We start from the raw sequence: 27907 nt of genomic DNA on the forward strand, positions 1-27907 counted from the left end.
CGCAGATGCACACAGACACTGACATAGACACACATGCACACACAAACACACACACCTTATAAAGAAACACAGAAGCTGGAGCTGTGGAGTAGAGCATTTTGCTGTGTGTATGAGACCCAGGATCAATCCCTGACTCTGCAAAAACAGAACAAGATGAGGAGACATAAAAGTCCAAATCCCCTGTGACTCTGCGTGAACTGCAAATGGACACGCCCCCCTGCTGTTGGGCCGAGGTCCTCTGACTCAGGTTCGGAGCCGAAATAGCTACTTCTTCCTCCAATGACGCTCCTGGCTTCTCTGAGGATCCTGGTCCTGTTGTCCCCTCTGTCTTCCCTCAGCTCTACAGTGATGCTGGTTTCCCAGTGCAGGCTCCTCATCCCCTCCCCTGCAGCTCCCCTGCAGCCAGCTTAGGCCTTCTTCTCTTTATTCAGGTGACCAGCTGGTCTTGGTTTGCCTGGGATGGCCCGGACCCCATGGCCAGGCACTCGGGGAGGGCTCCCTGTATGCAGGTTTAACAACATCCTGCAGAGGGCGCTGAGGGCACAGGAACAGACTTCAGGTGGCAGCGCCCTGGCGGGTTCCCACCCCCATTAAACTAGTGAATTCACCTCCTGCCCTAGAGGGTCAGCGAACAGCCCACCCCTTCCCTCTCCCGCTGGGATCCTTGAATCAGGGGGCGATGCTGGCTAGAGAAGACCTTGTCCAGACCAGCCTGGTGTTAGCGACCCTCTTAATCCCCTGATCCTAGGAAAGCCAGTTCCTGGGAGTAAACGGAGGCTCATTTCAGGCTTTCTAGTTACCCAGTGGATCCTGCTTTGGCTACCAGCCAATGGGAGTTGGGGAGGGGTGGAGGGGGGATCATCGTGCTTAGCAGGTCCCCAGAGTTTCACACACACTGGCCTTGCTTGGACTTTTGATTATTTGCTGTTGAGGTGCTGCAAGAGTGCTTCTAGAAGATTCTTTCATTTGTTCCCCTGGGGTGTTCAGACACATACATGGGGGAAATCACTGGAGATCTTCAGGCAGACTGAGGGACTGTCCAGCATGGCCAGCCTCGCCGGAAACGAACAAAATAATCTAAAAGTCCTGAATTGCGATTGGTGGTTTGGGACATCATGGAGGTGGATGTTTCCACACTGCACAGGTACCCGGGAAATGAGCCCTCTGTCTCTTAGTGTTCTAGAAAGAAAAGAAGGTATTTGCTTCTAAGCCACCTTCCCTCCTAAATCTTTTTTTTTTTCCCTTTTTGGGTCATACCTGGCAATGGCTTAGGGCTACTCCTGGCTCTGCACTCAGGAATCTCTCATGGCGGTGCTCGGGGACCATATAGGAAGCCGGGGATTGAACCCAGATCGGTCACATGCAAGGCAAACACCCTCCACGCTGTACTATCACTCAGCCCCCCTAAATCATTTTCTGAGTGAGGGTGGGGGGAAGAAGGGTCAACGAGGAAAATTTTTTGTTGGTTTCTTTAGTTTTTGGGCCAACCCAGAAGTCCTTTGGGGTTATTCTTGGTTCACGCTCAGGGGTCACTTCCAGCTGTGCTAAGGATCAAACCAGGGTTGGCTGTAATCTAAGGCAAGTGTCTGAACCCTCGTGCTCTCTCTCTGGTCCACACTGGGGTTTTTAAGTCGCTACAGAAGCAAAAAGGTTGCTTTCAGTCACTCTGAGCTTGTGTTCTAGAGGGAGCGTCCACAGATGGGGGTGGCTGGAAATTTTGGATTTCCCATTAAAAGCTTGCATGCTCTTGGGCCTGTTACCTGACTTCTCTGAATCCCAGTTTCTCTAAGATCTTTAAAAGACAGATGATATCTGAAGAGTCGTCACATGAGAGGCTATTATCTCTCTCTCTCTCTCTCCCTCTCTCTCTCTTTCTTTTGCTTTATGGGTTACACCCAGCGATGCACAGGGATTACTTTGCACTCAGGAATTACTCCTGGCAGGGATCGGGGGACCATACGGAATGCTGGGAATAGAACGGGTCAGCCACGTGCAAGGCAAACACCCTACCCACTGAACTATCGCTCTGGCCCCGGCTACTGTCACTTTTGATATTCTATGATTGAGGTCTTTTCAGAGGTTCCCATGACTCCTATTTTGACAGGAAACCGCACAGGCGAAAGTGTAAACACCACACATCTCCCGTGAGACACCAGAGCGCTGCTCTCTGTGACACAAAGACCTGTGTTGTTGAAAGTGTGTGTGTGTGTGTGTGTGTGTGTGTTGTGCATTTTCATTTTGGTGAAAGGGAGGATTCAAAAGGCAATATTTTGTATTAAAAAACTTTCTTCAGGAAAAATGAGAGGCAAGAAGGTTGATGATTATAAAGGAAGAATTTATTTATTTGTTTTTATTTTGGGACCACACCTGGCAGTGCCTAGGGGTTACTCCTGGCTCTGCACTCAGAAATTGCTCCTGGAGGTATCTGGGGACCATACAGGGTGATGGGGACCAAACTCTGATCGGTCACATGCAAGGCAATTACTCTACCCACTGTACTGTCTCTTAAAAAGGAAGAAATGAGTCAGACTGGGTGGGTGTGGGAGGGGGCAGCCAGTCAGGCTAGCTGTCACGAAGGAGACCTTTTCTGTAGGCATTGCCTTAATTCTATGTAAAAAGTCACGAAGTCATTAGGGAATTCCCCTTCTTCACACTAACCTCTTTCACTACTGAATATACATAAAAATATTTTAAAGGAGACTTTAGTGCTAAATTAGAAAACATGCAAACATAAGTCAGCTAGTTTAACTGTTTACGACCTGTATCTTTTTGGGTGGGGGTGGGTTTTTTGGGTCACCCTCAGCAGTGCTCAGGTGATATTCCTGGCTCTGTGTTCAGGATTTGCCCCCGGAGGGACATGTGAAACAGGGTCAAGGTTGCCACAGCGGCGTGCAAGGCCCACCATGATGTTTTGTGTGATTTGGTCTTGGGGCCACATCTGGAGGTGCTCAGGCCTTATTCCTGATCCTGTGTCCACAGATCACTCCAGATAGAGCTTGGGGCAGCCAGGGACTGAACCCCAGTTGGCTGTGTGTCGGCAAGTACCTTACTTGCCTGTTCTTTCTCTTTGGCCTCTTCACAAAGTATTTTAACATAAGGCTATTAAATGTATGATAACTGGATAATTGGGTCAGTTTGCATTTTAATCAGTTTATACAAAAACAGTACATAGCAATGATTAAATGAAGTACAGAGGGCAGTCTGATAGAGGCAAAGTTCCATCACTTCATATTCAGAAAGCTGCTATTTAGTTTCTACTGACTGGTGCTGGGGAGATGGCTCGGTGAGCTGGAGGGCAGGTTCTGCACGCAAGAGGCCCAGGGTTGATCACTGGCACCTCAGATGGTCCCCTGAGCACTGCCAGCGGTGAACCCCAGCACTGGGCCAGAAATGGTCCTTGAGCACCACTGGGTGTGGCCCCAAAACTCAACAGGAAGAAAGTTTACATTATAAAAAGGAATAGGGAGATAGCTTTAAGGGCTGGAACACAGGTTTGTCAAGCACAGTACCCTGGGGTTGACCCCCAGCACCAGATGGCCTCCTAGTGTGGCAGAATATTGCTCCTGGATTCCCCAGCACTGCTGGAGAGACCCCAAAACAACTAAGCATTTATGCTTGAGGTCTGGGGGGAATTGCTGAAAGGGCTAGAGTGTGTGTCTTGCATGTAGGAGACCTGGGTTTGATTCTCCCAGTACCAAGCCCATAATAACCCCTGAACACTGCCAAGTGTGGTCCAAAAAACAATTGAAACTTATACTTGAGTTATAAAATAATAATCATTATATCAAATCAGGTACAAGTGTTATTTTTCAGATGAAAAACCTACATTGGCAATTACACATGGTTCAGCCTGTTTCTGAGATACAATAAATAGTTGGATAATTGTTAATGCCTTTTAGACATTTTCTACTAAACCCAGAATTTTCCTTACCACACCGATCAAGGAAACATTATCACAGTAAGCCAAATTATAGTTCAGCATGATTTCTTTGCAAAAGGCTATGAGTTCCGTTTAGCTTGTTACTACAGTGGATTTTTTTCATCTGTAGACATTAAGTCTTCTAATGTGCGAATCATTAAGCACTCAACTGTCTTTGTTCCAGCAACGTTTGCCCAGCGGTGAAAAACATGATAAAACTCATGCTTCTCGGCAGAAACCAGGTGGAGGGAAATCATGCGAGGTAGTGCTTGGGGGTGGATGGGGGACTATTTCTAAAATGAGGATTTAACAAAAGTTCAATCCTGGCTTCATGGTGTGTTCACACAAGAAACCAAAGCTTCTCAGTGAACTGCAGGCAATAAGGGTTTCACATTGATATCATCGTCCAAAATCCCACACGAGTATCTAAATGTCAAGGATCAAAACTCAAAAGTCTGGGGGGAGCTAGTCAAACTTGAGTCTCTAAATCCCATGGACCAGTATTATCATTCCCACATGTTATCGTTCATAATGCCTTCATCAAGCGAGATTGCTCTTGGTGTATTTCCCCCCCCCCCCCCCCCCACCTCCCCGAAGCTCTGCTTTCCAGAAATCTTGATTACCATGTAGGAGAACCATTTAAAAAGACATGCTTCATGCTTGTTGACTGAGGGAAAAGACATGAAAATTGAAACTCCTGTTAAGAAAACTGGGGGACTACAGGGGGTTTCCCTCTCTTTTGTTGTAAAAACGAATGAAAAATGTAAGCCCACACACTTTTGTGCTATCATACTAAAAATAAAACACTCAAACCCATGGCTATTTGGAGCAGTGAGGGAGCTCAGAGTTGCATCCATTGGCATTTGAAGTAGGTGCAAAGGGTTTAAGTGACGTGCCCAATGCCCATGGGGATATGAGAAGAAAAAAAATAAGAGCTCAGTTGGCTCCCACATTCTCAAAGCAACATCAATGGTTTCTGCAGATACCATTCTAACAAGGTATCTTAATTCCACCCCACCCCCTGTTGAAAGCTGTCAAGTACAATCTGACATAACTCACCCTCCAGCCAATTGCCCTAGAACTGCATTGGGCAGGCGTGGCCTAGACCCACTCGTTATCCTAGGGCCATCTCTCCAGCTCTGCAGAAGTATCACTTGCATCACCTCAGACTTCAGAATCACAGTAAATATCCTGACACCTTGCTCAGGCCCTGTTTTCCATCTCTATTTCTTAGCACCTTCGCCACCCGTTTTCAGAACTACTTTTTGGAAGCAGTGCCCAGGGGCCACGGCCAGTGACTCAGGCAATTGAATCAGGGGTTCAGTGCTTGGACCCAGGATGCAGTGCTGCTCAGGACCACCAGGGCAGGGCCAGGTGATACTGTGGGTGGGCCATGCAGTGCTGGGATACAAACAAGTTCCAGGGCTTGCAAGGCAGGTGCAAGGCAGGTGCAAGGCAGGTGCAAGCTGTGCTGCCAGGTCCCCAGTCCCTCTGGCCAGTTTTGATTATTGAATATACCCAAGAGGCTGGTTTGTTTGGATGACTCGTTACTTTGCCCTTCAATGCCCGACACCCAGAAACACCAATCTTATGAATTAGTTGTTTCACAAAGAAACAGGAGACAGATTTTGATGCATTATTTGGAAAAACATTATCAAAGGTTATTCCCACCCAGCACCAAGCTTCCTTTTTCCCTCTTGGCACCCCAGGGGTTACCAACTAAACAGCTGTAGATTCTTTATAAATTCTAACTTGCCTGTAAAGAGAAACTATATGCATGTAAGTGCAACACTTAAGTTTCTTTAGTACTTTTGTTCAAAGTTAACTGAAAGGTCACAGACTTATTCATGTGGCTGTGTGAATGTACAGATGTATTTCATTCAAGGATTTTCATCTGTGACTTGACTAAAGAAATGGGGCTCTTCAAGTATCTTGTACGAAAGAATTTAGTTTTGCAATATTGCGCTGGGTGAGACAGGGTCCCCCGCATACATCCTTTAGCTATACCATAGCGAGTGGCCTCTCTAAGTGGTCACTCACTCACTATGGTAACAGTGTCCTATACTGGTTTTGCATACGAATATTTAGTGCATTAAAAACACTGAGGCTTATTTTTTCAATTTTTTTTATTACATTTGGACCTTTAAGAAACATATACCATCAGATATTCCACTATTTAGTAAAAATCTACCCTAGTTTTGGGAAGTGTATGTGTCACAAACTATTTTGCTTCTAGTCTTCACAACTTTTTACTAAGAGTTTATCAAAAAGGTAGGTTCTGATCTACAAGGATCCTGAACCTTGAGGTTTGAAATGTTTTGATTATTGTAAAATAATTTCAAACATGTGAACTTAATTCCCCACTGTCTAGAATAGGCTAATCATTTGGAAATTATCTAGTCCATTGCAAGAATATTCAATTTCCTCCAGCTTTGTGATGTCTTTGGAAAACTCGGTTAAAAAGACACCCCCCCCCAATACAATAAAGATGAAATTAAGAACACAGCCAATGTTAATTGTAACCAGAAGCAGCACTGATGAGGCTCATGTGTCACGCTCACTTGAATGAACTACTTCAAAGCAAGGAAGTAACTATGGAGATATTTTTTGGATCAATACAATCCAAATGTAGTTGCAGGTACACTAAACTCTGTAACACAACTATTGGTATCTGATACTGATTAAACATTAAGGAAGAGTAAGTAACCAAATACATACTTAGACATGATCGCGTTTCTCGAGAAGCTACTCTTTGTGAAGTCAGCAGGAAGGGGGCTTTCGGGGAGCCGCTGACAGGGGCTGAGGTTTAAAGCTACGGCTTGGGTTAGCACCCGAGTGAGCGGTTAGGAAGGCATTTGTAAGAGCAGATTCTGCAGCATCAGAGGTGAGCTCTCTAAAAGAGGTGGGTGTTTTCTCAGTCGTTCCAAATCCTCAGGCTTTCGGCAGCTGAGGGCCAGAAATAAGATCCAAAGCAAAGAACCATCTTCACACTTGCTGAAGGAAGAGTGACAGTGTCTGTCCCTTCCTGGTGCCGAAGGGTCCAGAAGCCTTTGGTGGTGTGATGTCGACCAAAACATATCAATCCACAAACCACATAACACCATTAAAACTCAAAAACTTTTTTTTTTCTCATTTAAAAAAAGCATTTAGAACACATAAAACAAGGCAACGTTTATTCTTTTTTCTCATCCTCTGGGATGGGGTCCGCAGGCGGCTCCTCCACGGTGGCGCTGTTGCTCTCCGACCCCGTGTTACTGTCGCTGGTCCCTTCCTCCGCCATACTGTCCACCCCCTCCTGCCCGCTCTCCTTGTCCTCAGGAGTCGAGGTGCCCTCCTCTCCGTTCTGCTGGCTCTCCGTAGTTTCCTCCAGGTGGGTCTCCTCTGTGAGCACAATTGTCACCGTCACTGTCAGTTCCCAGACCAGACGAGGCATCTCTGACTTATGCAGAGGATGCCACGTGGCCACACCCCACGCCCCCCAGGCACTTTTTTTTGGGGGTGTGTGGGGGGGGTCACACTCAGTGATGTTCAGGGGTTACTCCTGGCTTTGTACTCAGAAATTACTCTTGGCGGTGCTCAGGGGACCATATGGGATGCTGGGAATCGAACCCGGGTCGGCCACGTGCAAGGCATATGCCCTACCTGCTGTGCTACCACTCCAGCCCCCTACCTGCACTTTTAAGTATATTTAAAACAATCTATGGTTTGACACCAACTTGTTTTTTGTTTATTTGGTTTTTGGGCCACACCCAGCAGTGCTCAGGGCTGACTTCCTGGCTCTGCGCTCAGGAATTAACACCGGGGCCGGACTAGGGGGACCCATACAGGATAGCCAGGCATCAAACCCGGCTGGCTGCATGCAGGGCGAGCATCCAACCTGCTGCACTATTGCTCTGGCCCCTTAAGAATATCGTGAAATAAAAATGTTGATTATAGGTTGACATGACAGTTTACAAGATTTACTAGATCTGGTCAATATATTTCTAATATGAACTTCACTTGTTTTGCCGTCCTTCACACGGCAAGGGGCTTGGAGAGCTGGTACAGGAAGGTAAGGCACAGGTCAGGCACGAGGCTGACCCTGACATGGTCCCCAGGTACCAAGCATGCTCGCAGCACCGCCTGCTTATAGCACCCAGGGCCCCCAAACACCAGTCCCCTCGCTGCAAAGTCACAAATAGAAAATTTCTAATTACTGTGATTTACTGTAATTATACTGAACAACGTTTTGCAGTGCTTTGGGTTTAGTAAGTGGTCTGGAGATAATTATCTTAGATAATTTTTAGAAGCCATATTGGGCTGTTTCTGTAAAAAGTTAGGGGCATGAAGTTTTTGCTCTAATAGCCTCAAGTAATGTTTTCTGTCTCCTTCACCCCACCTAGGTAAAGGATAAAATCTGAGTCAAGATCTACACACATCTTCTATTCACAGATGACAAAACAGGCAAAAAGTCAACGTTTTCTCTAGTTGCAAAATGAACAGAGAATCAGGCTGCAGCTTTTAAACAATTGGTTTAACCACAAAAATATGCGCTCACCCCAAATTTGTTAAGATAAAAAACACGTTCATACAAAACAGATAAAGGCTCAAATAACGAAACTTTAAAACCTGACTATCTGAGACATCAATCTGCTGAATTAAATTCTGTAGAAATTCCTGGTAAAGACATCTATATTCCCTTAAATGTTTTCCAAATGTCAATCAGAACTTTTTTTTTTTTTGGTGGGATCTAGGGGAGGAGGTAGCGAGGTTTGGGCCACACCTGGGAGTACTCAGGAGACCATAAGGGGTATGGGGAAGAACCTGGGTCAGTCATGCCCAAGATAAGTGCCTTAACCTCTGGATAATCTTTCCTGCCCTCCTGTAATTATTTTTGTCTTAGTTCTTACTACTGGTCAGTCAGAACCGAGGTAAGCCGTGAGGAAAATAATCTCAGAATTTCAAGTACTGATCTATTTCTTTTTGTCTTGGGGCCACACCAGGCATTGCTCAGGGGTTACTCCTGGCTCTGCACTCAGGAATTACTCCTCGCAGTGCACAGAGGGCCATATGGGATGCTGGCGACAGAACCTGGGTCTGCCACGTGCAAGGCAAGCACCCTACCTGTCTGCCGTACTATTACTCTGGCCCCATGGAAAGGATCCTTAACCATCTAACCACACCATCACTCTTTGCATTCGCAAGTCAGAACACGACAAGACTCAATCTGGGCAAATAACCAAGACCTCAATACTGAGCTCTGCTGTTTTGTACTGTGAGAGTAACTTCTCAGTTAACTCATGATCAAGATTAGATTTGGAAAGGAAGGGTCAGAGAGACTCTACAGGGGTTAAGGTGCCTGCTGATCCCGGCACCACAGATGGTCTCCTGAGCACCCCCTGAGTACAGAGTCAGGGGTAGTCCTTCCCTCAGCACTGACAACTGACAACAGAGATTCAATGCCCCTGTTCCTCCAAATATATATATATATATATATATATATATATATATGGGCTGGAGCGATAGCACAGCCGGTAGGGCGTTTGCCTTGCACGCAGCCAACATGGCCAACCCGAGTTCGATTCTTCCGTCCTTCTTGGAGAGCCTGGCAAGCTACCGAGAATATCTTGCCTGCACGGCAAAGCCCGGCAAGCTCCCCATGACGTATTCGATATGCCAAACACAGTAACAACAAGTCTCACAATTTTTTGTGAGATGTTACTGGTGCCCGCTCGATCAAATAGATGAACAATGAGAGGACAGTGTTACAGACTGAAGAGGTCATACAGTGAATAACTCAAGAGGCAACTGTGTTTTCTAAAAAGCATTTAGAGGGCCAGACTGATAGTACAGTGGGTAGAGCTCTTGCCTTACCTGTGGCTGACGCAGGTTTGAACCCTAGCACCCCATATGGTCCCCCCAAGTTGGCCAGGAGTGATCCTTGAGCACTGGTGGGTGCGGACCCAAAATAACAAAACAAACCATACCAAAAAATACATAGAAAAAAAAATACCTCAAGACCAAAAATATCCTTCTTGGCAGGTCAGGTGCTTGCCTTGCACATGACAAACCCAAATTCAATCCCTGGAATCCCATATGGTTCCCCGAGTCTGCCAGGACTGAGCACAGGTAGGTGTCCCCCCAAAACAAACTAGCACTGTAGCACTGTCCTCCTGTTGTTCATTGATTTGCTTGAGCGGGCACCAGTAACATTCAAGCACGGCGGCTGTGCAGGTGAGATACTCTCGGCAGCTTGCTGGGCTCTCCGAGAAGGGTGGAGGACTCGAACCTGGGTTGGCTGTGTGCAAGGCAAATGCCCTACACCCCTACCCGCTGTGCTATCGCTCCAGCCCAAAACAAACTAAACCAACCAAAATAAATAAATAAATACATACATACATACATATATAAATAAAGGCATTTAGAAAGAAAAACCCAAGTGGAAGACAGCTCTGAGAACCATTGCTACTGACTCGGGTGTCGACTGGGTTACCTGTCTCCATTGGAATGTTCTCGTCTTCTTTCTTCTCCTCGGTCTTCGCCCCCTGCTCCTCCTCAGGGGCGCTGTTGTTCTGGCTGCGCTCGGCTTGCTCCGCCGCCTCTTTCTCCCTTTCCTCCTGCCTCTTCCGTGCCTGCTCCTCTGCCTGGGCAATTTCGGCTGCTATTTTTTCCATATCCACTTCTACTTTCAAACCGCACAACTGAGAGAAAACACACACAGAACCTCGCTTGGTCATGTTTGAACTACAGCCAGCACTTCAAAAATCACTTTACTCAGCTACAAACTATGTACATATAGATTGGAGGGTGGTGGAAGGTGGGGAGTTTGACAAAGCCCCTGAAACACTTGTGCTTTCAGGCAGAGGGTTGTGCTAGTAGAAAAGTAACATCAAATATTATAGAACAGCTGGTGAGGTAATCCCCACCCCGCTTTTTGGTGGTTTGGGCAACACCCAAGTAGTGTTCAGGGCATACTCCTGGCTCTGCACTAGGGTAACCATATAAGGTGCTAGGGATCAAACCTGGGCTGGCCATGTGCAAAGCAAGTGCCCTGCCCACTGTACTATCTCTTAGGCCCCAAGTGAGGTAATTCTTGAGAGTACTGGATAACAAAAAAGGCTTCTATTTTAGGTCACCGGGCTGGAGCAATAGCACAGGGGGTAGGACTTTTGCTTTGCACGTAGCTGACCTGGGTTTGATTCTTCAGCCCCTCTCAGAGAGCCCGGCAAGCTACCAAGAGTATCTAGCCCACACGGCAAAGCCTGGCAAGCTACCCATAACGTATTCGATATGCCAAACACAGTAACAAATGTCACATGGAGACGTTACCGGGCCCACTCGAGCAAATCGATGAACAACAGGACAATGCACTTTAGGTCACCAAATACAAGATGTACTTGTTTTTAATACAAAGAGCAAAACATGAACATCAAAAGAAGACATTTGATGAAAAAATATCTCACGAAAATGAGACTAACTCGTGACTGCATCAGAGTGTCCCAGTTTCTTTCTACAGTACTAGCAGGATATTCCAAACGTGTTGCAATCTTGACAGGAAATGAGGGTCTATTAAGCATGTGTCTTTTAAGTTACAGTGTAGTGAACCCTGTTTCAAGGTGAACTTTCAGTGAAAACACAAAAACGACAAAATAAATGAGAACAAAGCTAACAGACTTAGTGGTAAAGGCATAATGGACACATTAATGCGGATACCCTTTTCAGTTCATTGTTGAATGAGTCTGTGCTTTCCAGAAATTTCCTCTTCTTTTCTTGGTGTCGCTCCTCTATCTGAAGAAGTTCAGCTTCTAGCTTTCGCTGTTAAGACATATGATCAGATTTTATAATTACAGAAAAAAAAAAACTGTTTTTGGGTGACACCCAGCGGTGCTCAGGTGATCTACACTCAGGGGTCACTCCTGGTGGGGCTGGGAGGACCATATGGGGTGCTGGGGAGTGGAACCAGGTCCACAGTGTGCAAGGCAAGCGCCTGACCTGCTGTACCGTCTCTCTGGCTTTAAAGAATTATTCGAAGGAAAGCCAAGGTCAAACAAAATGCCACTCACTTTTTTGGGGGGTGGAGGGGGAGGGCAGGATCACACTGGAGGTGCTCTGGAGCCACCTCGGCTTAGCTGCTCTGGGCACCCTGTGATGCTGGGCTTGGAACCGGGCTTTCTGCGTGCACCCATCCTCTAGCCCTCTGAGCCCTCTCTTTTTGATTTCTCAGTGTGACCAGTGTGTTGGATTTCAACGTAAATAACTGATTATCCAATGCATTTAAGATTTTAAATATTTTATCAAGAGTTGGAGAGAACAGAAAAGTATCTATGGGAACTAATACTGAAGGATGCGGTTTCAGGCTTGGCCAATTTCTTGGCCAACTCCCGGCCTCAGTTTTCATAACAAACGCGTCAAATCTCTAGGAGCAGTCCGCTCCTGGGTCCTTCTGCCCCGCGCAGGAAAAAGGAGTGATGGAACCCCAAAGCATTCAGCAGACATGGAGGGGGGCACCAGGGAGGACCAGGCTCAGGGTGGGGAGGGGTCCCGGTTACTGGAGAGCCGCTCTGTGGCCGTACCTGATGGACCATCAGGGACTGCACCTGGCGCTTGAGGACCTGCATCCTAGCTGTGGTCACAACAGACCGGACGTCGGGCACCACACTCTCGCTCAGGATCTCGCTGATGAGGCGGTGGTTCCTCTGGAAACGAGCAGTGGCCGTATGCTTCATTGAAAAGCCATCGTCGTAATCTGGAAGAAACGGGTTTGGGAAATGAAGGCCCCGGTTCCAGATGGAAGCGGGTCCCAGGGCCCACATTTAGTTAGTTCCTAGGCAGTGCAGGCCGCTGTGGCCTGACAAGACGACCAAACGCTTCTGGGGAACCCCAGGGTGGTCACACGGCAACGCTGCATAGAGAGCAAGAGAAGTTCATGGGCTATGGGACTCCATTCTGTGACAAGCTCTCTAAGTGAGGACATGTGTCCGACAAGGACTTGGCTATTAGGATAAACGAGGCAGAACCAGGTCTTTTTTTTTTTTGGACCTGGAACTCGAGCAAAATGGAAACTGCTCCATTCTCATGCTCCAAGTTGTAACTTAAGGATTTTTTCAACTGATGATAACTTCTGGCCTGAGGGGAACCCTCAGTACATGAGACTTTAATTCAACTGTGCACTGCAGAGGAAACACTATCTCGAGGGATATTCAGTTTTCCAGACCAGCTCACATTCCAGGTCATTAAACCACCAGTAAGGGCCTGGGGCGAGGTTGTGGGGCTGGTCAGAGCCCCAGATGTGATCAGCCCCTCCCAGAGGGACCCAAACAGAAAAGCCACTATGGACAGAGTTTTACAGGGCTAAATCTTGCAGGAATTCTACAGAAAACAAAGTAATACCCAAAATTACTTTTGTCACTTTACATATATAAGCAGGTGCTGGTAGTGTAGAGTGTAAATTCATCTACTTAGAAATCATTCATCTTTAAGTACAGACCTCTTTTATAGAGTATGGACCTTGTGTAATTTCCTTTTGGGGGTTAGGGGGCTGCTGGGGGAGGATGTAGGGCAGGAAGAGAAGGGTTGTTTTTTGGGCCATGCCCATGGGTGCTTCAGGGTTTACTCCAGCTCTGCACTCAGGGATCACTTCTGGCAGTTCTCTGGGAATTATATGGTGTGCCAGGGATCAAACCAGGGCTGGCCGCATGCAGGGAAAGTGCTTCACACCTTGAGCCCATGTGTAGCTTAGTCTGAATAGCTCTACAGGTGCTTCTTTTACCTCAGCCTTTGATCAAGGATTTCCACATAGCCACTAAAAACCTGTCCTAGGATTTTCACCTTAACTCAGTTTAAAAAAGGCTTCCTCTTACACAATGCACATGAAAGCAAATATCCTTTCCAAAGGACCTAAATATCTTCCACAAGGGCCTCAGCATCACAGGTGAGCAACTCCCTCATTATCTGATCCTGAAGAAGATCCTGAAACTCTCATTACCATAAAGACCATAGCCACAAACTTGGGAAATCAGTTTCCTTCTGAATATATCTTCTGAAATTAAAATTACTAAGATGAGACTTAAAAAAAAAGGGGGGGGGGGAGAAAAAAAAAACCCACATAAAAAACCCTGTGATCTTTTTATTTACCCTTTGCATTTTTTGGTTTCTAGGCTATTCCCAGCTGCTCTGTGCTGGAGGGCTGCTCCTGGTGGTGCTATGGGGTGGGGTGAGGTGGTGGGTGGTGGGTGGGTGGTGGGACACACCATGTGATGCTGGGGAGAGGAAGGCCACAAGCAAGGCAAGCGTCTTAATCCCTGGACTATCTCTCTGGCTTGTTTTCTCCTTTGTAAAAACAACAGGGGCTACTCCTGGTGCCGTTTGAGGGCTGCCAGGTCACACCTGGTGGCACTGGGACCATGAGGTACTGAGGACAGAACTCGGCCTCTCAAGAGCTGGGCCCGTGTGCTACCACTTAAGCTCTCTTCCTGGCCCCTATTGCTTTCAGTCTTGGGTGGGGCCCTTGAAAGTCATGCTGGGGCCCCAGGGCCACTTCTGGTAATTCCTGGGTCAGTCGCATGAAAGACACGCATGCACTGTAACTCCTGACTCTCCCCAACCTTACATCTGTTTGGTGTAGCGGCTACCCCTGGCTTCATTAGGAATGCAACCCAGGCTGCCTGCATGGAAGCAGGCACTCAGTCCCTTGAGTGATTTCTCTGCCACATCCCTCCCCCCACTCAGGTGAAATTTCCACAGTCATATTCAGGAAACATCTGACACATTCATGCTACCACCAGTTAAGGTCATCTTTAAAAACCATTATTCTTTGTGCATCATGGATGACTGGTGCTGATCGCGGTGCACAGCTCTGATGGTGGCGAACGGAGCTTGGCACAGCAGGTCAGTTCCCTTGTGGGTACTTAGTCTTTTTATTGCTTTGTTGCTGGGCCACCCCTGGCGGTGCTAAGCGTTACTCCTGGCTCCGCATTCAGGACTCATTCCTTGCAGTGCTTGGGGTACCAGAGGGATGCGGGGGACTGAACCCAGGTCAGCTGTGTGCAATGCAAACGCCCGACCCACTGTTCTACTGCTCTGGCCCCACACTTGAGTTGTCTTTTTGTTTGGAAGACAGAAGTGGGTTTATATTTTCTAATTTACCACCTATTTTACTTCATGAATATTCTATGTCATTTAGAAAGCTTTTACTGTCTTCTGTGGCCACCTGTGCGTGTCCTATAAGTCTTTGTTTTTTACTGGGGGTTGGGTGGGGTGGGGCTCAGGGCTTACTGTTGCCTCTGTATTCAGGGAACCGTATGCAGTACCAGGGACTGAACCCAAGCCAGCTGTGTTCGTTTTTAAGAGTTATATACTTTAAAATAATATTACAGATAATTTTGTGCTAAAACATTTTAGAATTTACATGAGACAGGCAAATTCTACAAATGTAAGATTTAATTAAGTTCTGGGGTAGAAGGTAGTTGGAATGGGGAAGTGACCACTATGGCAAAGGTAGCTGGAGATGATCACTCTGGATAGGAATTGCGTGCTGAACGTAGACAAACATGATAACCTCTCGGTGCCTGCATTGCAAACCATCATGCCCAAAAGGGGGAACAGGGAAGAGAGAAGGGAGAGATAGAAGGGAAGTGTCTGCTGAAGACACAGGCTGGGTGGGGGGGAAAGGCATGGTGGAAAGGAAACTGGGGACACTGGTGGGAAATGTACACTGGTGGATGGATGAGTGTCAGAACACTGACTGAAAACGGACCATAAACAGCTTTGTAACTGTATCTCATGGTGATTCAATTAAGAAAACAAAAACAAAAACAAGGTGAAGAGAATTAAGAACATTTAAAGGGGAAAAAAATCTGAAAAATCAATTAAAGTTCCATGTGTGTTTCAGCCTAACTTCTCCCCCCCCCCAAAGCTATATAAATTTAAAGAATATTATAGATAATTCTGTGTTAATACATTTATGAGTTTACATAGACTATTTCTTCGATTTCTTACAGCCCCTTTCCTTCCTGCCCCCGCCGGCCCGTCATTACCATCTGGATCTTCAGCGGGCTGAATGCTCATGTAAGGTTCTCCTTTCTCCATGCGAGACTGCCTCTGTCGACTTTCTTCCTCTAAAGCAGCTTCTGCACGACTTTTTGCATTTATGTAAGCAAGATATGCGGGGGAATTATGATAGGCCTTCATAGATTCATTGTACTCTATCTGAAATTCAAATTTTTTTCAGTTTTATAATCAGCATTTTGCAGGTTATACCGAACACCATCATGCTCTCATTTGAATATCAAAAGGGAGAAACATTAACTTCCTTTTTATAGACCCGGAGAAATGAAGGGCTCTCACCCCCTGCAGCCCAAGCCTCAGAAGGGCCTCTGCACCCCACAGCGCTTTACACTGCAAGGAGAAACAACAAGCAAGTGTTCATCCCACCAAGCTCCCATTCTACCTTTTCTGCTTCGTATTCGTTTAAATATTCTTGTTTTTCTTCATCAGTGAGATCTCGCCACATGCCACCAATAATCTTGCCGATCTCCCACAACTTTAGGTCAGGGTTGGAAGCCTTTACTTGGTCCCAGACCTGAAAGAAGGAAAACAGGTGACATTCCAGGAGATGCCTGAAAACGCAGGTCTTTAGAAGTCCCTTTTTCATGTGGAACTAAAACACAAACAAAAGCAGAGGGACTAGCAGCGGCTCCCTCCGGTCCCCTCAGTAGCCCCCCGCAGCGGCACATACGCGGCGGGACCTGCTTTCGCCACCACCCACACACCTCCACCAAGAGCAGTGAACTCAGGAATGGCTTATGTTTCTCTAGAAGTTCACTCGAACTGAGGTCAGAGTGCTAGCACAATGCGCTGACTACAAACTCTGCACGCCAGAGGTGCAGGTTCAACCCCCGGTACTGCAGAGTCCCCCCAGCACAGTATCGGGAGTAGCCTCCAAGCACTGCAGTGTGTAGCTGATAAACCAACATGCCCCTTTCCCCCAGTTCACTGTAACTTTAGGAAGGGTTTAGATGACACACTATACCAAGAAATCCATCTACAAAAATCGTGACAAAATTTGAATTTCTACACACTCGAAAGAGATAACTGTGAATATGCTGAACTCAAAGAATAATGTCATCAGCCAATGCAAGGAAGCCTGAAGACAAAAAATGGCTCTTAAGCCTGTAGTTAAGAGAGAAGCATCGTCTTCCAACCCTTTTTCCCCCTTCAAACTAACACGCAGTTTCTGTGATTTGATTAAAATAAGGTATGGATGACACCAGTAGGCTAGTATTGCCTTTTTCCACGTGGCTCTTTTGCTCAGATTATTAATCTCCCAGAGACTGCATAATGTTGTCTCTTCAGCATTTTATTTCATCAGTGTGGCTGAAATGACATTCTTGTTAAATCTGAAGTCACATCGTTTTGAAATCAAAACCCAGTTTTCTTTGAAAATGGCAATTCTTCATCCCTTCATTTGACAGCACAGAGAAAGATGGGCTAAGCCCATGTGCAAGCTGAGAGAGAGAGCAAATCAGCCAACAGTGGCGGTCCTCCCTGCATGCGGGCGGGGGGGAGGGGCGGGGGCACCTACCTTTCTGCTGTACCTCATGTAGGGCATCAGTGGCTTATCTGGTGGCTTTGGGGGTTTTGGAATCGTAATACCAGAGGATGCCTACAAAAGAGTTAATACATTCATTAATCAACTGTGAGGAGTTCGCCAGCCCACTGAAAAGAGAGTCCCTGAAAAACTTCTAATGCGCCTTTCTTCTACTCGTCCATGGATATAAGATTCTTATCTTTTTCTTCACTGAAAATAGCTATCACTGTAAATTCAGAAATGTCCACATCAAAAGAAAATAAAGAGAATGACTTTAAGCGCATAATTAAAAAAAATTATTTACTTAGTTTATTGTCACTGCTTTGACAACCTGGCTGTAAGAAAATATTACATAATAATCCATACACAACACTACAGTGTTACACATCACATGCCCCACGTGTGGATTATCTGCCACAGATTTTTTTTCCTTGGGGAGGCTGTTTGATTTACCATTACACATACAGTCAACACTTGATTATCAGCAGGGATTTTGGAGCTCCTTCCAGGCTCACCAGGCCCATGCAGTCAGAGGGGGCTGCGTGCCTAGCAGTGCTTTTTCTGGAATACACTCACTTGTAACTAACTACACAAAAACGACTCCCTACATTCAAAACCAAAACAAAATCAAAGAAACCTTGCTTTCTATATCATGGCCAGAGTTCTTCTTCTTCTTTTTTAAAGGCCCTATGTCCATATCTAGAGGCTTTTTGTTAAGGAGATCTGTAACTGAAGCTATGCCCTTTTTGTTCTTGGTGATGGGGGGGAAAGCAAATTTATCAAGAACAACAACAAAAGAGCAGACACAGGATGCAATGAAGTTATCTGCGAGGATGTACAGTACGTCAAGAAACTCCATCCCATGAAAAAAAATTCTGTTTTTTGAGGAAAGAGAGGCGAGGAAGGAAAACAGAGGAAAACCTGGAGAAACAAAGGTAAAGGTAAAGGTAAAGGTAAAGGCCCTCCCGTTGATCGTCGATTTGCTCGAGCGGGCCCAGTAACGTCTCCATTGGAGACTTTGTTGTTACTGTGTCTGGCATATCAAATACTCTCGGTAGCTTGCCGGGCTCTCCGAGAGGGGCGGAGGAATCGAACTTGGGTCGGTCATGTTGGCCGCTTGTAAGGCGAACGCCCTACCCGCTGTGCTATCGCTCCAAACCTCCTTAAAAAAAGCAAAGGAAAAAAAAAGGCAAAGGAAAAAAAAAGGCAAAGGAAAAAGTGGCTTGGAGAAGAAAAGGAAAAGAAAGAACACGATGAGATGGGCCCCTCTGGTGGGCAGCCACACCACAGCTGCTCAGGTCGCCAGACGCGGCCAGGGAAAAGCAGTTGACTCTGACCTCAGTCTCACCTGAATACACTTAAAGTGCCCTTGGTCAAGGGTCTAAAAGAAAATCCAGCTAAATCCCATTTATCTTTCTCAAATCTATGAAGACCCCAACACTGATTTTTTATAGGGGGGGAAAAAAACTCTAAGAAAATGGCTCTGTTCTGGGCTGGCTCTCTACCTAGATTCTTTTCCACATTGCTTCAAATTATGCCTCCTTTTTAAAGTATGGTCGTCCTCTACCCCTTTCCTTTTTAGGTGCTTTTTCCTCAGAAGTTATTAGGAAACATGTCAGAGGCTTAGACGTATTTTCTATTACAAAAAAAAAAAAAAGCAGTTTGCACTAAACCTACTTGAATCAAAGTTGCTTGTCAATAAAATTACAAGCAACCACTGCTTTGCAATAATCCTCTGGTTAAAGGTGTGAAAACCTGTTGGTCCTTTATCAAAAGGCTTAGCGGTGACACTTTTGGAGGGCGAGGGCGTGTCTCCCCTCCCCCCATTTTCTTTCCATACTACCATCAGGAAATGTATCTCTACCACAACATTCCTGCTTTTCAGTTTTGCTTCACAGACAGGAGTAGGAGGGAACTGTGATTGTCACAAGTAACTGTTTCCACCTCCAACTGATTGTGAAGACTTGAGTTTGCTGTTTCCTCCTACTAGAAGTTGTGTCTCCAGCAGAATCTAATTTAAGATTCTTTTCTGACAAATAATTTCCATTGAAACATAGAAATCAGTGCTTTAAGATTGCAGAGAGACAGTAGTGTTAGGGCAGCACCTGGTGTGGGTTTTAATACCCAGCACTGCACAGGGTCCCCTGAGCACCCCCAGGAGTGATCCTTAAGCACAGAGCCAGGAATGATGCCTGAGCACTGCTGGAGGTAGCCCCCTGGGGGGAGGCGTTGGGGAGGGGTGAAAAGTTTTCACACATTAAACAAAAGTTCTTTAATAAAAGAGAAAAGTTTTAAACGGTTTGTCCTGGTCTGTTTTCAACCTGTACTAAGGGGAAAGTCAACCACTCTGCATAAAGACTGCAGTGTGTGTGTGTCCCCAAAGTAACAAAATTCGATTAATTAAAAAAAAAAATGCTTTTACAATGGTCCAAATCTACTGAGTCCTAACATAATTTCGCTTAGGTACATCTTAAAAACGATGGTGTAAAATTTCATTTAAAATCGTTATTTTTCTTAGTGGAACATGTAATGTCACTAAGGGATAAAGGGGCCGGATTAACGTAGGTCCAAGGCCCTTCTTTTTTCCCTGACCTCAGGATTCACCTGAACAGCAGTTTTAGGAGACCCTGGTGTGTTGGTAGGAGGACAAGGGAAACAGCAAGAAGAACCAGGTCACCAAATTCGCTGATGTGCTACTATACCTTCAAATTAGTAAATTAGCGCCCACTTCAAGTACTGTTTCAACACCCCCCCACCCCCAAGAAAAAAGGTGTGGTTACGGGCAACAGGTAACTGGCCTAGATTTCCTTCTCCTAGTACACTAAGTCTCCACGAAATGATCTCGCTTTATGAAAAGAATCCGCAATGATACATCTAAGTTAGGAACAAAATACTTACACAAATGAAAATACGAATCATTCTAATATTACAATTACAATCATTTCTATTCCAGCACCATAGATAATCAAGAGCTGACTGTATATAGAACTGTTAAAAAGTTGTCTTGTCTCTGCCAACCAATCATTTTCTGCATTCATATAAATGACCCAATGTTGATTTTGCTTCTAGTTTAAATGGAACCGTTCTCAATCGCTTGAAAACTGTCACTTATTTCTTTTTTTCGGTGAAACAACACATTAAGACTGGGAAAAAACATGTACTGGTGCACATAAAAATTGTATGCATTGTGAAATGCACACATAGATACACGTAAGGCTTCTCTTTAGATATCATAAAATAAGCATGGCACATAAAACCTGATATGCTTATGAGTACAGATCAGATAAAAACAGTAAAAAATGTAGACAAACTAAACCCATCAAGCTTAGCAATAACGCTTACCACGATAGATACACATTCAGGTAGTTCCAAACTTTTCCCCCCTAGCTCAACTGCAGAGCAAGAGAGCTTTTCTAATGCCACATTAATAGATTTTAAAGTACAGAAAATAAAAATCAGGTACAAAAAGTTTACAGTCAACCTGGGTTATATATATATATTCTTGCCAATATCAAATTCCAATGCACAGAGGTATTTGGCTTTTGGATTTATTTTTTTACATCTTTTTTGCTCTTTCTTAGGTATCTGAATTTCCTTGGTGTTTAGAAGATTCAAAAAAGAAAGTCTGACATCACCTAATTTCAAATCTCAGGTTGAGATCTGAATGCAGCATCCTAATATAAAAAAATAACATCCCCTATAAATCCTACAGATTATAAATGTATTTTCAGTTGTACATATTTACTCTGGTACTTAACTTTATGTAACTTTCTGTAATTCTTTGAGATGATATAAAAAGGCTTTTCTTTTTTTTAATTGAACAGCTCTCAATTAATTGAACAGATCAATCATTAAATCCAAAAGACAAAGTAACTACATGTTACAATTCAAAATGGTAATGTTAGCCAAGACTGGTATGGAAGCCCAAACCAAGAAACCAAGTTCTTGTGCCTAATGCCAACTGCCACCAATGAAAAGATACTCATCTCAAAAAGTGGCATTTAAACACAAGAAATTCTAGGTTTATCTATACATAGTATAAACATTCAGTGCATTAATTTTTATCTCTACCAACCACCAAACAGAACAGTCTTCTTTTCTTCTATATACATATTCAGATCTCACTGTATATTTTTTCAGTGTAAGGCTGTACAATGAATGTTTAAATAGTCGAAAAGCTAGGTTAAAAAAAAATTTTTTTTTCCAACGGCTGTGCTGATGATTCGAAAGGACCTAACTCTGAAGGCATTTCTGGTCAATTCCAGTTGTTTGCCGGATGCGGTAATAGTTGATTCTCCTACCGTGACCCGGCTGTTGGTGCCCGGGTTCCCTCCCAGCCTGTAGTTGTTGTAGGCGAGATGACTGTATGGATTGTATCCCACAAACCCTGGTGTGCTGGGCATTTGCTGATGGAAACAAATGAGACAAAAACACGAATGAGAAATGAGCTCAAACGAGGAAAACACAGAAATGAAAAATGATCTGCATATGGCATGCAAAAGCAACCTGAGTTTAAACAAGCAATGATGTGTTGTAATTTGTTTTTTCTTTCACTGAAAAGCCTCTCTAGTAAGTGTTTTTCTTTTCTTTTTTCTTTCTCTTTACAGGGACCGGTGGTGTTCGTATGCGTGCGATTGTGGTGCTTGTGGTGGGGGAGAAGCAATACACTGCGGTGTCTCAAATGTTCAGGATTACTGTAGGGTCCTAACAACTCTCAATAACATGTCTGAGATAGAAAAGCCTGAAGTGTGATAAACTACAAATCTGGAAACACTACATGCAAAAACAAAACATGACTCATTTGACGGTTATGTGGATGTCATCAATGTATTCATCAAATAAAAACAAGAAATGGATCTGTTTCAAAAGACAGTTGTAAATCATTTTATATAATGTTGAGAAATAAGAAGACTCAAATCAGGGAGCTGGCAGTTGTCAATAGAAAAGAACATATGTGGGATTCAATGAATGTCACATACATGATTTCAAAACAAAGACTTGGAAAAAATGCATGGATTTCATTCTGGGGTCCTGTCTGTTTTAACCCAGTCAGTCATTCTTTCATAGGTTTTTTTCTTCCATCTCTTCTTTGGTCCATCTTCCATAGGTCAGTCATGAACAAGTTCTGCATTTAGTTTTATTGTGAACTACTTTCTTTTCTAGTCCACAGAGACTTGAGTTTTCTTGTTTCATCTAGTTCCCTGAGGACGCTAGCCCTTCCAAAACACAACTACTCATTGTAATAAAGGGATTCTTGAGTTTTGTGACTTATGTGCTGATGTGCTCACAAATGGGCTCTTATATAGCAGTGATCTTGTGGGTAATACAGTGACATCCAATGTTTATGGTAATCAAGGCAAAATGCATAAAAAGGATGAAGCAGGAGGCCAAAGTAGAATAATTTACCTAATGAAATGCAATCCAAACAAGTGACAGTAATTTCATGTTAACATGCAATTAACACTGTCAGTCCTGAATTGTATAGTGTAGAAGACAAAACATCCCAGCTAAGCTGCAGCTGTTATGAAATAAACACAATTTTCTCTAACATGCCGCTGCATGTGTCCAAAAGAAAGACATTCCAACAGATAATACATTTGATACTCTTCAGAAGAAAATGACCATTCAATCTCTAGCTTACATAGTTATAGAAGACGCAAATTCAGCATAATTAAGTAGGCAAAATATAGATGAAATATCAAAGAACAAAAGTAGTGCATATTACTTGAGTAGTAGATTGGGTGGTGATGGTGGTGAGTGGTGGAGGTGGTAAAAGTGATGGTGGTGGCAGAATGGAAAAAAAAGGGAAGGAGAGTAAATCATTTAAGATCCTTTCTGTTGGGTATTCTAATCCCTAGTCTTCTGTATTTTATGTGTCAATGTGAGATTATAATGATACAGTCATATGACTAAAGAAAAGAAAAATAACCCTTGCTACATTTGAGAAGCTCTAAGGGGTGAGTTGGTTTTGAGATCGCTTTATTATCTCAAAAATTTATGTTTGTCTTCAGGATATTTTATATTTTACAAATATATATACACACCCACTTATCAATGTGTATATATATATTATACACACATACATACACTGTCAGAGGCAGTATTAATGCCAAATTAACACCTTTAAAGGTTGCATAAACAATGGGAATCACTGTTTAACATTATAAAGAATCAAGTGTGAAAGGTAAGGGTACTAAAAAAAAAAGTAAACTGAAACAATATAATTCTATTAGTTTCAAAAATGAAGGACAAGGTTAGCTCAGAGAGGTCAGGAATCTTAACAGCTCACCTCCACCTCAACAGACCCTAGAAGAGTACTAAGAAGATGATCAAAATAAATGTTCTTTGATTTCAGAAAGGAAACCAACCAAACACAGGACTTTAAGATGTACTGGGAGTCACTTGAGAGAACGTGTGTTGTATAGGGTGAGCTGAGACCATAGGAGACAGGATCTCTTTTAAAAAGTGTCTGAGGAAAAACAAACTGTTGATAAACCTAACTAAAACACCCATTTGAGGGTTAGTAAAGGAGTTAGCGAGTTGGAAAACAAAATTATACAAGAACCTAATTAGCAGACTAGCCTAAAATTTAGGGGGCAGGGGATACGAAAGGAGAGCTAACAGCTTTTAAAGAACTGTTTTTGTAGGTTATTGTCAATGTTAATAGTGTTTCTCTTAAAACATAAGCACAAAGAGAAGGAATCCATTTTAGCCAGGCCTGAACAGTTATTGACAGGTTGCTTCTGTTGACTGACCAATTATTTTGCATGCTGACCAAGCTGGGTCAGAGCCTGATTGGGAGCAAATTAGTTTACAAGCAACACTTTGAAACATTACCAATTTCCAAACCATTATTTATGGAGTGGAATAGAATTTGACAGCAGGATCTGACCCGCTGGTAAGAAATCCTTACTTGAACAGCATGAAAATAAAGATTTGCAAATATTATGGCTCTAGAAGATTTATGGATTTAATATGAAAATTATATGGAGAAAAGGAGAAAAACGTAACCAGCTGAAGGTCGGGTTTAAAAAATAACTCAAGGATGAATATTCACTCAGTATCAACTTTAAAGTCTCAACAGAGATTAATAAGAAGGGTTAAAAGTGTCACTTATTTCCTATTTAAAAAATGGAGTGGAAGAGGGTGGAACTTCAGCAGTATGTTTCTTTAAATGTTGGGATTGGTTCAAGGTAAGATGCAAAGAGTTATTTTATTTAGTAGGAAGTGCTGTTTTTTAGCTGAGTTTTTCATTCTGTTCCTGTAATGATTGAGTGACTGTCACTGGAAGACATCTGGGTTTTTGTATCAAGGCCAGACTTGGCTATTACATTAACAAGAAAATTAAAACTTACTGTTGCAGGAGCTGGGGTGGGAGGTGGGGCATAAGATGGTCTTTCTGTTTGAAAGAAAATAAATAACTTCTTGTAAACAACTGAGATATAATACTATGCAACAAAACTACCAATGGTCCTGTTTTGAAGAAAAAAAAATGAGAGTATTTTTGGAATTCCCATTTGCTAGGGCATTAGTCTCTTATTAATATAGATTGATAAATATAAAAAATGAAACTTACTTGACATTTTGGAAGATTAAGTTCTCAGTTCCTTAAGAATGAATCTGAGACACTAAAATAAAAAAAAAGGAAAAAAAAGAAAAAAAAAGAGAATCAAAACTCAGCAAGCATATGAGAATGTTTCTTAAAGAATAGGGTAGTTTATTTGGTACTTCTGAATAAAATTACATTATCTTTGCATATTTTAATAGTTCTTATAGGGGATCTGGCTGCTCAGAATGAAATAAGGAGAATTATAGGGGATATTAGAATAACACAATTCAAGTACTTTTAAGTTTTTCCTTCTTCTAGCTACCTCTTTCTTACATGGAAAATATTCTGCAGATGTTTTCCATATTTAGTCGGGGCTGATATAAGCATGAAAATGAAATACTAGGAATTATCAGGATCCACTCACTTAAGGCCAACCAGATTTTAGGTAACACTATCTAAAAATATGGGGCATCACTTTATTCCTGGAGGCACTGTGAAACGTTAACTGGTACCATAATGAACTTTAGCTTCTCTTTAGTGGTCAAGAGCTCTGTAACTGCTAAAAATAAATCTTGATAGTGCGTGAAAAGTTCTTATTCACTGTTAGATGCCCCATTTCAAAAATCTCAACAGAGTCTTCTTGACAAACTAGCTGGGCTAATTACTTGCTGCTTCATCTGTATCACTATCCAAATTACACTGATCTATAGTATTACTTATTGTATCTTTTTTAAAGCAACCACTAAATACGGTCAGGCTGTGAGCTGTGCAGGACCCGGGCTGATGAGAGTAGTACTAGTAACCTTGCCCAGCTCCTAACGAACTTGATCTCAGTATTACAAGAAGACCAAACCCACAGGTTTGCTCCTACTCCAATATACTAAGTACCATAACATGTACTAAGAAGTAAAAAATCACTTTTAGAAGTGGCAAGTGAGATCTATGACTAGTGGGGTCAGCACAGAAGGAAACAGACGTGATTTCTTAGCTTCTATTTAGCTTTTTTGGGGGGGCGGGGCGGGGATGCTGAGGACTTAACCCCTGGCTCTGCTGGAACGACATGGGATGGGGTGGGGAATTGAACCTGGGTCAGCTGAGTGCAAGGCAGGCGCCCCATCCATCAGCCCTTCTACATCCCCTGCTCCCTATTTTGCATTTGAAGGGAACTCTCAAGAAGCTGGAAGAGGCCCGGTAGAATGAAAGCTTATTTTCTCCTGGGCCCAACCTGCTCTCTCCCTCTTTCGAAAGGAATAAACCGAATCCCTTGTTTCTGCTGCAAACTTCCCTCTAGGCGGGCACGCAGAAAGGGTCACCAAGCAGAAAGGCCTTGTTGGGGGTGGGGTGGGTGGCAACGGGAGCGTCGGTAATAACTACCACGAGGTCCCAGGGCACCACCACACTTTCTGATCACTCTTTTCAATGACCCTCTCCTTTGCTAGAGGCGGACACTGGGCGCGCGCGGGGGCGGGTACCAGGTTCACTAGGGACCTGGACCCATCCCGGGAGCTGGCATAAAGGACTGGCTGCGCCTCTGCTCGGGACATAATGGCACTGGCTCCCCCACCCCCACGTCTCCCTAAACCTTTCCAAGGCCCCGAGGAGCCCGGCCTTGCTGCCCCCGTGCAGCGGAGGGAAGAGGGGAGCCCGGGCGAGTTTTAAGACTCTAGTCTACAGCCGCCGGGCCAGGAAGTGCAGGAGGCGGGCAGGGGTGGAGAGTGGGGGGTAGAGGGTTGGTGGGTCCCACTCCTGGGCCCTCCAGCTTCCGAGCCGCAGCTCGCAGTCTGCACCCCAGAGAGGCCGACTTCCTGGGGTGGGAGGGTCCCCGAGCACCCGGGGGCTCTGCGTATTCCCCCCTCCCCCAGCCCCATCGTCCCCTCCCAGGGCTTCCTCCTCCCACGTCGCTGCCTTTCCGTTCGCTGCGGACAATGCACTTTCCCCGCAACTCCGCGACCACGGGGCTGGGCGGGGGGTGCGGCGGCGCGGGGTGCTCGGCCCCATCTCGCGGGTGGGTGGGTGCGAGGGAGGAAAGAGGCCACAGCGGCCGCGCAGGAGGGGACCCTGGCTGGGCCTAGGCCGCGCGGAGGGGGCCCCCGCGCTCTGGGGCTCGCGGGGCCTCGCCGAAGGCTCCCGGGCGGTCGGGGCGCGGCCGGGCCGGGTGGCCCCGCACTCGCCGCCCCCGCGGCGCGGCCGGGCCCCGGGGTAGACACTCACCGGCGGGCAGCGGCGTTGCCCGCAGCTCCGGCCTCGCTTCCCTTTGTCCCGCGCACGCCCCGCCCCGCGCGCCGCCGTTCCGCGGCCGCACTTTCCACACGCGCCGCGCTTCAGCCCGCGCCGCGCCGGGCCCGCGGCGAGCAGCGAATTATTTTTTTCTATTTTTTTTTCTTTCTTTCTCGCTTTCCCGGGCTCCGTCCGTTCCGCCCAGACGCTCCGGCCCGCCGAGCTGCTGGGGCGGCGCCGATTCGTCACGGCGGAGCGGGAGGAGGCGGCGCCGGGTTCGCGCCCCGAGCGCGGTGCGGGGCGGCGCCGCGACCCGGCCCGGCCCCCCGCCGTGCCCTCACCTCTGCCGCTCCGCACCCCCGGGGGCTGCTACTGCTGCTGTGGCTGCTGCTGCACGACCCCCACCGGGGAGCCGGGCTCTGGGGACCACGCGCCGCGCTCTTTCCGTCCCCGAGCGCGCCCAGCACCGCCTCCTCCGGCCTTGACGGCCGCGCTTTCGACCAGAAATCAAAAGCAAATAAAAAAAATATAAATAAAAAGGCCACCTAGTCCTTGTGGCGCCGCCCCCGGCACGGGTTTGCTGTGATCCGCCGCCGAATGGGAGCCGAGGCCCAGGGGCGTTTGTCCTCAGGCCCTGCGTGGCTGCCCCGGCTCT

The 27907-nt window shown here is 45.3% G+C and overlaps 1 protein-coding gene across 6 annotated transcripts; it reads right to left on the bottom strand.

Annotated features, from left to right (window-relative positions):
* Positions 1–7014: 7014 nt before the first annotated feature.
* Positions 7015–27683, bottom strand: SMARCE1 (SWI/SNF related, matrix associated, actin dependent regulator of chromatin, subfamily e, member 1). Of its 6 annotated transcripts, none has more exons than XM_056127543.1 (11): positions 27594–27683; positions 25063–25114; positions 24842–24885; positions 21788–21892; positions 17481–17561; positions 16347–16478; positions 15934–16105; positions 12472–12644; positions 11612–11713; positions 10392–10599; positions 7015–7300 (listed from the first exon to the last, which is right to left on the bottom strand). In XM_056127543.1, the coding sequence occupies exons 2-11, from the start codon at positions 25067–25069 to the stop codon at positions 7092–7094; spliced, it is 1233 nt and encodes a 410-aa protein (XP_055983518.1). In that variant the 5' UTR covers positions 25070–25114; positions 27594–27683; the 3' UTR covers positions 7015–7091. The 6 variants fall into 6 exon arrangements, with proteins under 6 accessions (XP_055983518.1, XP_055983517.1, XP_055983521.1 ...); XM_056127542.1 differs by lacking the exon at positions 27594–27683 and adding an exon at positions 27247–27437; XM_056127546.1 differs by lacking the exon at positions 21788–21892 and having other exon boundaries at positions 27594–27675.
* Between the last annotated feature and the right edge of the window lie 224 nt (positions 27684–27907).

This window comes from Sorex fumeus, unplaced genomic scaffold (assembly GCF_029834395.1).
Source record: "Sorex fumeus unplaced genomic scaffold, SorFum_2.1 ptg000063l, whole genome shotgun sequence".
Classification (NCBI taxonomy): domain Eukaryota; kingdom Metazoa; phylum Chordata; class Mammalia; order Eulipotyphla; family Soricidae; genus Sorex; species Sorex fumeus.

Coding starts and splice junctions, on each gene's coding strand:
- SMARCE1 (XM_056127543.1), bottom strand. Junction 11,714..12,471: donor AGTCCCTGATGGTCCATCAG/GTACGGCCACAG, acceptor ATGTCTTAACAG/CGAAAGCTAGAAGCTGAACT. Junction 10,600..11,611: donor TCAACAATGAACTGAAAAGG/GTATCCGCATTA, acceptor GTTTTCTCTCAG/TTGTGCGGTTTGAAAGTAGA.